The 8,987-nt window shown below is 32.9% G+C and overlaps 1 protein-coding gene across 1 annotated transcript; it reads left to right on the forward strand.

The window, feature by feature from the left end:
• The first annotated feature begins 3,561 nt into the window (after positions 1-3,561).
• LOC146917412 (transmembrane 9 superfamily member 3-like) lies at positions 3,562-8,456 on the forward strand. The gene is made up of 7 exons (XM_085719242.1): positions 3,562-3,926; positions 4,303-4,343; positions 5,321-5,903; positions 6,027-6,164; positions 6,284-6,440; positions 6,541-7,025; positions 8,020-8,456. The coding sequence occupies exons 1-7, from the start codon at positions 3,772-3,774 to the stop codon at positions 8,237-8,239; spliced, it is 1,779 nt and encodes a 592-aa protein (XP_085575368.1). The 5' UTR covers positions 3,562-3,771; the 3' UTR covers positions 8,240-8,456.
• The last annotated feature ends 531 nt before the right edge of the window (positions 8,457-8,987 follow it).

An 8,987-nucleotide genomic window follows, 5' to 3' on the forward strand; every position in this document is an offset into this window, starting at 1 on the left:
CGTAAACACAATTAATCGAACTTTATGATTAAATATTGAGTGTTCTATGTTCACGTTCTTTATGTATTATACAATGAAAAATTTGATTCGTTTGTCTCCTAATAAACATCAAACTAAGGTTTAAACACATAGATAGATAAAAGTTATCGACAACTATGAATCTATGATAGCACCTATAAACATCTTCTCAATAATTGTTGTATGAATCAACCATCATTTTACAATCGATTAAATTGACAACATTGTTCATCCTAACATGCATCGGCCAGAGCTTCGAAGAATCATATGATGAAAGAGTTAAATTGGTGAATATTTATGTATGAAATATTCATACAGAAATGATATGCAAAATTGACAAATAATTTCATTGCTTGCACATTTTCCACATTCCTATCTCGTCTGAATGAATTCTAGATGTACACTATAAATTTTCTCAATGTTTCGTGATCTATAAGAATGCCAGATTGGTCCCTTAATGTCTGGCTGTAACATATAATATAATTAGATACTCGCAGATGAGATAAAGTTAGGTTCAAACTGGACTAGGCCATCAATGTGGTACCATCCATCCAGTAGAATTTTGAACAAATTTAAATACTTAATCGTAATTCTATAGATGATATTTTCTTAATACACCAACAAAACTTAATATGCAAGCTAGTCAAAGTACAATAGCATAGCTTGCAAGTTTTTTATTTCTTTCAAAGAAACTTGCAAGGTTTAACCTACAAAAAAACTTGCAAAGTTTATATGTCCATGTGTGTGGAGATTACTTTTATCTTGAAAAAGCGAACATCTTTTATATATAAAAAAAATCATTTTTTTTTTACATTCTAAAAGAATATAAAAGTGGTTGTGCTCAAGTAATTAGTGCTATGAGTTGGACCGATGTCCAATCATAATGGACTCTATCGCGAGCGATAGAGCATATAAAAACAATTGTAAGGCAAAACAGTGATAGAGTATATTTCGTATGCACCTTGAAGAAGAACCCTCCATGGTTATTTACTTATTTATTAATTTTTTTATATATAAATCCCCCATGATTATTAACAAGCTAAGCTATCCAATATCATATTCAATCATTTATTGATATTTCAACATCTATTAATTTTTGTGTGTTATCTCTCCAATTTTTAGAGGAAGGAACCCCTAGTAATTCAGAGTTCATTCGTAAGGTATGTATAAACTGGCTAAAAATTGTTCCACCAAGAAATCGAACTTATGTTCTTTCGAACAATCCGTCTTTAAGTGAAGCTCATTAATCACTTTAGCCAATTGTTTGGTTTATGTATTAGATATATTTTGATTCTTAATGAAATGCATTAAGTAATTATTATTTGTTTTTCAATTTTTTTAAAAACAAAACAACAACCAAACCTTATCTTACTAAGCGGGGACGATGACATGAATCGAACCATGTCATTGTATTTATGTGCTATTTGAACTTTTAGAAAATGATAATATCTTAATCTTTTGCATTTCTTACAAAATAGGATTACCTTTTGTCCACGTTTTTAAGACAGATACTACCCACACCCCAAATAATCCAAGTTACACCCCAAAATTACTAATATACCCTTTAATTAAAATAAACTATTTTATGTAAACTGAGTTTACATACACTACGTAAACTGAGTTTACACAGTTTATGTAAACTAAGTTTACGTAGTTTATGTAAAGTGAATTTACATAAGTTAAGTAAACTAACGTAAACTGATTTTACACAGTTTATGTAAACTGAGTTTACGTAGTTTATGTAAACTCATTTTACGTAGTTTATGTAAACTGAGTTTACATACACTACGAAAATTGAGTTTACACAGTTTATGTAAATTAAGTTTACATAGTTTATGTAAACTGAGTTTACATACAATGTGTAAACTGAGTTTACAATAAGAGTTTACATAGTTTACGTAGTTTATATAAGTTGAGTTTACATACACTATGTAAACTGAGTTTACATAAGTTAAGTAAACTAACTTAGTTTACACAGTTTATGTAAACTGAGTTTACTTAAGTTCATGTAAACTGAGTTTACGTGTATGTTATTCCTCTTTAGAATGTGTACGTAAACTAAATTCACGTGGGACCTATGTAAACGTAAATTATGTTACCCTTCTACGTAAAATTAAATCAAACAAATCGACAGACAACCGTGAAATTAACAATAACGATAAACATCCATGATAAAATTAACAACATCAAATAAATCATAGAGCAAACGATAAATAGAAACTCGGAGAAATTTATGAAATTCACTTACTTGTATGAATCGAGTACGTATCAATGGAGGAGATGTTGATTTAATTGGCAATTTTAGTAGGTATTGATTGCATATCCATGGTGGTTTGTGGGTGAAAAAGGGGGGAGGGTTTAGAATGATAATGAAAGAAGGGTTTTTGGAAATTTACATGAAGAGGACAATTTTGGTATTATTGTAAAATTTTAAATAAATTTGGGTGTAACTAGAATTATATGGGGTGAGACTAGAAAGAGTCCGTTTTTAATCTGGTATATGTAATTTGAAACATTATTGGTTGAATATGAAATTGTAATGTTAGATGAAATTTAAAACATTGTTGGTTTAATATTGGAAAAAAAATTGTATTGTCTCGAAAAAAAGCCGATCCAACGAAAAAAAGCCGATCCAACCCAAACCACGTTTCTTTGATTTGGTTCAAATATATTTTTTCAATAGTCAATGAGCAGATCAAATCATATTTTTTTTTCTCTTGTGGTTCAAATGATTTTTAACCTTAAAATCGAATCAAACCGCATCACAAATACCTCTAATTCAAATAACCTATCTAACTCATAAACACACAATTAGAAGATCTTGAATTTTGAACTCAAATTAAGTAGTCCAATTTTTTTTTTTGAAGAGAAATTCCAATTTAACAATATTAATATTATCCAAACATAGGTATAAATCAATGATGAATCTTGATAATAAATAATCCTTAATAGTATAGTCTTAATAAAAACAAGGGTTAATTATGTTTCTAGTCCCTATAAAATAGCGACCTTGTAAATTTAGTCCTTACTTAATTTTAATAGCATTTTTAGTCCCTATAAAAAAAATTTACTTATAATTTTAGTCCCTGCTAAAACAAAGTTTGATTAATTATCATTAAACTCTTAAATTTTTGAACGATTTTTTTAAGACAAGATTAGAACACTATGAAAGGTTCGTTTACTAAAATTTAGAATTTTCTGACATGAAATGAATTAAATATGAATTTTTTAAAACGACAAAAGTTAAAGATAAAAAGTAATAAAATCTGGATGTAGAAATCAAATTTTGCGATAATTTTTTGCGGAGGAACTTTTAGTAATGTTCTAAACATGTCTGCAAACAATTGTTCAAAAATTTAAGAGTTTAAGCATAAATTAAACAAATTTGAATTGAGTAGGGACTAATACTCAGTGCAGAAAAACAAAATTAGGGACTAAAAATGCTATTAAAATTAAGTAAGGACTAAACTCACAAGGTCGCTATTTTATGGGGACTAGAAACATAATTAACCCTAAAAACAAAAATGAGGTAAAGCACCAAACATAAGATTGAAGCGGTGAGTTTACGTCACTTCACTCACCCATCTTCACCTTCCTTCTTTTTTCCCTCTTTATTATCAACACACTCCACATTCTTCATCTTCCTATATACACCCCCTCTTTTTTCTATTCAACCCCCTCTCTTCATTTTCACATCAACAACAACTTCAATTGAATTCAATTCATTTTGAAGTTATTACCAACCAATCTTCAATGGCGAAGATGAATCCATTATTCATCCTCGCCTTCTTCTCCATTTCTTCTCTCTTCATATCCACCGTCAGATCTGATTCGTCAGATAAACGTTACAAAGAAGGAGATCTTGTTCCTCTCTTCGCTAACAAAGTTGGTCCTTTTCATAATCCAAGGTACTTCTTCGATCCGTTATTCACGTGCATTCCACGTGCTGGATCTGTTTTCGTTTCATCATCAAAGTTCTCAATTGCTTCTAGATTCATCAATTTCATTATTTTCAGTATTCTATCACATTTTTTAATTGGGTTTTTGATTCATCAACTAATTAGTAATATACAAAGCACCGACACGGACATAGACACTGGATACGACACTGACACACTAGTAATGTTAGAAAATGAATTAATTGAATGTAATCAAATGTGTCGTGTCCGTGTCCAACATCGGATACGCCTTTGATCAGATGTGTCGGTGTCATAGATTTAGTAATGCATTTGATTTGATGTTAATATATTGATGTATTGACTTTTCTTTTTGTTTGATTTTCAGTGAGACGTATCGGTATTTTGATCTGCCATTTTGTATACCAGGTTGGTTTTTTTGCTTCAATTCTCTTATTAGTGGTGTTATGTTATTTAAAGTTTTAATTTTTAAATCGTGGTTATTCGGGGTTTTAAGTTATAGTTATGTTGGTTAGTATCATTTTATTGCGGGAAATTGCGGTTAAATACAGGTGATGCTGTCACAATTGTAGTTGTTGAGAAATGAATGTTTAATTTTTAAATCATGGTTATTTAGGGTTTTGATTTTAAATCATGGGTATGTTGCTATTGTTTTGTTGCGGAAAATTGCGGTTAAATATGGTTGATGCTGATGCAATTGTAGTTGTGGAGACATCATGGTTTGAATTTTCTACTAAAACATTGAAAAACCTTGATGTGATGTTCAAGATCAATTGTGCTTAATGACAGTTTCTTAGAACCTTGATGTTAATGATAAGAAAATCAAAGGATGATGATGATATTAGATGCAAATGTTTTAAAATATCGGATCCGGATACCATTTAGTTAGCTAAATCCTGCATTTACACCGTTACATGATTTAAGAATTGAACAACTCGTATTCCAACTTCACATAATGGACTTCAAATCATGATGTTAAAACATGGGTCATCATTGTCCTCACTGTTGCATCCTAGTGGTTTGGCTGTGAGGATATTTTATGTGGAATCCCGGGTTCGAACCTGAGTCACCACATTCCCCCCCCCCCCCCCCCCCCCCCCCCCCCGCTTTGTGTCTTTCTTTATTTGAGAATGAGTGGCCACTATGCTAATACGTAGCTAAATAAAAAAACATGGACCATCCGATCAAGATTGGATGGTCTAGTTATGCAACAACGTGATTGCGTGACCGGAGCCAATTTACTTGCCAAATTACCACAACTGATTTTCTTATCAGTAGTTAAGCTGACTCAATATTTAACTTTGGAAGAGGCAAGTTTTGAACTTGTTTGCATTTTGAGATATTTTCTTTTTGGGGTTTTGAATTGTTTGATGTTTGATTTGTAGATCATTTGAAAGAGAAGAAAGAAGCACTGGGTGAAGTGTTGAATGGGGATAGGTTGGTTAGTGCTCCTTATCAGCTCGAGTTCCAAAAAGACAAGGACTCTGTGTCGGTTTGCAAGAAGACACTTACAAAAGAAGAAGTGGCGAATTTTCGGTCCGCTGTTCGTAAGGACTACTACTTTCAGATGTATTATGATGATTTGCCTATTTGGGGTTTCATAGGGAAGGTTGATAAGGAGGGGAAAGACCCTAGTGATTATAGATACTACCTTTACAAGCACATCCATTTTGATATATTTTATAACAAGGATCGTGTTATTGAGATCAATGTGCGAACGGATCCAAATGCCCTTGTGGATGTTACAGAGGACAATGAAGTTGATGTAGAGTTTTTCTATACTGTGAAATGGAAGGAGACTAACACTCCCTTTGAGAAGCGGATGGACAAGTACTCTCAGCCGTCCTCGCTACCCCATCATTTGGAAATCCACTGGTTTTCGATTATCAATTCGTGCGTCACAGTCCTCCTCTTGACTGGTTTTCTTGCAACTATTTTGATGCGTGTCCTTAAGAATGATTTTGTCAAGTAAGAAGCCTTTTCTATTTGTGTTTTTTTTTGGAGTTCATTGAATGTAATAAAACAGAGTAACCTCTGTTATTTATTCTTTTGCTGAGCTATAGATGTTGTCCTTGTTTGACTTCTAAACAGGTATGCACATGATGAGGAGACTGCAGAGGATCAGGAAGAGACTGGCTGGAAATACATCCACGGTGATGTTTTTAGGTTTCCCAAGTTCAAATCTGTATTTGCAGCAGCTCTTGGATCTGGTACCCAACTGTTTACCCTGTGAGTTTCTTCTGGCCATTCAATATGTTCAATTAAAGAAAACTCATTTCAGGAAAATGAAATTGTGATACACTTTTGTTAATTAATCTCAATTAATTGTATTTATGCATTTTGTGCAGTACGGTGTTCATATTCATATTGGCACTTGTTGGTGTATTTTATCCGTACAACCGAGGGGCTCTATTCACTGCACTTGTTGTTATATATGCACTCACTTCAGGAATTGCTGGCTATACTGCTACCTCATTCTATTGTCAACTGGAAGGAACAAACTGGGTACTGACTTATAAATCTATGCATTTTGGTCCAGTATCAGTTAGATTTGCATGTGTTTTTAGTCATTAGTGATTTTATCTTTGTCCGTTTATCATGACAGGTTCGGAATCTACTATTGACCGGATGCCTTTTCTGTGGGCCTCTATTTCTTACATTTTGCTTTCTGAACACTGTTGCAATTGTCTACAATGCTACTGCCGCTCTCCCATTCGGCACAATTGTCGTTATAGTTCTCATATGGACACTTGTTACGTCTCCTCTACTTGTATTGGGAGGGATTGCTGGGAAGAACAGCAAGGCTGAATTCCAAGCTCCAGTCCGCACAACTAAATATCCAAGGGAGATTCCTCCTTTGCCATGGTATCGGGGAGCAATTCCTCAGATGGCAATGGCAGGATTTTTGCCTTTCAGTGCTATTTACATCGAACTTTATTATATATTTGCCAGTGTCTGGGGCCACAGAATTTACACAATCTACAGCATTCTGTTTATTGTCTTCATCATTCTCTTGATTGTTACTGCTTTCATTACTGTGGCATTGACATACTTCCAGCTAGCTGCTGAAGATCATGAATGGTGGTGGAGGTATGAAATCACTATTTTTCTCTAATTTCTTTCTTGCACCAATTTCTATGGTTTATTGTTTATAGTCCCCTTAGTTAGGTATTACTAGTACCATTTAGCAGTGAACTGATTTCTCAATTAGCCATCTCTTTGATGATATAACCAATGTAGTTGATCGATGTTGGATTAAGTAGTAAATATGAATTATGGAGATACTTGTTTTTTGACCTCTAACATTAACACTTTCCACTGAAAATGAGTTCTGATGATAGATCAAAATGCATGAACATTATAATTACAATTTTGATAATAATGTCCTGTTTAGTGATTACTTTGTGGAAACATTTTCCAGTTTATTATTTTGTTAAAATCTGTTTATTTTAATTTGCTAATTAGAAGATATGATACTTTTGAAGTGAATTATTTGATGGAGAGAATATGAAATTCTTGCTTAGGGGTGATGCATTTATTTATGGAAATAGTGAAAACAATTCTTTTGACATTTTCATTGTTTTCATTAAATGCATACAATTGTTCCTGCAGGACTCGAGAGTCTATTATCTTCTCGCTAACTAGTAAAATTAACATATCTTAGAAAATGAAAATAGAAAATGTTTTTTACAAAGTAAACATGGCCTAATGTTTTGACAAGTTATTTCAAACTTAAGGACTTCATTAGTAATCTTTACTGTGTTGGCTGATTATTCATTGATAATCTTTAGAGTGTACGACTCTAACTCATGAACAAGGGAAACATTCTTGTTTTCATGGTTCCATTTATGTTTTCTATATCTGGATTTTGGTGCAACCAAGGAAAAATTTGGATTCTCGGGATTGCAAGCTTTCTTGTTTTATGCATTTCTCTATTCATTATCATATTCTATTGATTTTTTATGATCTGCACTTTCATAATGAATCACATGAGGCTTATGATTTTTGAGTTCCACGATGCTTTGAGTTTAATTGAAATTCTATAACCTGCACATTTAACCTTTGTGCTCTTATTTCCTTACAGATCATTCCTATGCGGTGGTTCAACTGGATTATTTATCTATGCCTATTGTCTGTATTACTACTATGCCCGCTCCGATATGTCTGGTTTCATGCAAACCTCATTTTTCTTTGGATACATGGCCTGCATATGCTTTGGTTTCTTCTTGATGCTTGGAACTGTTGGATTCCGTGCAGCATTGTTCTTTGTCCGCCACATATACCGATCCATCAAGTGCGAGTAGGCATTTTGTCATCTCTTATTGTCTTCATTTCATAGGCATTCTGTAGAAAAGTTATAGTAATTTTGCAGTTCTGTGTACTATATAAGAGAAGCTGGGTTGGGTGGGTTTGTAGCTTCCAGAGCAACTTGTTAGATCACAAAAGAAACTTTTTTGGAGATAACGTCTGTACTACCATATTTTTAACTAAACTCTTGAAATACTTTATTTTTTGGGTTCATTTGAACGCAATTCTGGTCACTTTTTCTTCAAGTTATGTCAAAACAACTCAGTTTCCTTAGAAATAACATAGGCATTCTGTAGAAAAGTTATAGTAATTTTGCAGTTCTGTGTACTATATAAGAGAAGCTGGGTTGGGTGGGTTTGTAGCTTCCAGAGCAACTTGTTAGATCACAAAAGAAACTTTTTTGGAGATAACGTCTGTACTACCATATTTTTAACTAAACTCTTGAAATACTTTATTTTTTGGGTTCATTTGAACGCAATTCTGGTCACTTTTTCTTCAAGTTATGTCAAAACAACTCAGTTTCCTTAGAAATAATGGCTGAGATTAGCATAATCACACGAAGTCGCCATGATTTTGACAAAAGCTACATTTTGGATTTTCACAAAATCACGGTCCCACTGTGATTTTGTCAAACTCATTGTCAATTCTAAAATACACGTGACAAAAGCTGCATTTTGGATATTCACAAAATCACGGACCTACTGTGATTTTGTCAAACTTACTGTCAATTCTAAAATAGTGATT

The sequence above is a fragment of the Medicago sativa genome, chromosome 6 (genome assembly GCF_051527215.1).
Source record: "Medicago sativa cultivar Bolivia chromosome 6, Bolivia_mono, whole genome shotgun sequence".
NCBI lineage: Eukaryota > Viridiplantae > Streptophyta > Magnoliopsida > Fabales > Fabaceae > Medicago > Medicago sativa.

Excerpts from the sequence above, each read along its gene's own strand:
- LOC146917412 (XM_085719242.1), top strand. The coding sequence starts at position 3,772 with ATGGCGAAGATGAATCCATTATTCATCCTCGCCTTCTTCTCCATTTCT. Across the intron at positions 6,165-6,283 it reads GGTACCCAACTGTTTACCCT|TACGGTGTTCATATTCATAT; the intron begins GTGAGTTTCTTC and ends CATTTTGTGCAG. Across the intron at positions 6,441-6,540 it reads AACTGGAAGGAACAAACTGG|GTTCGGAATCTACTATTGAC; the intron begins GTACTGACTTAT and ends TTATCATGACAG.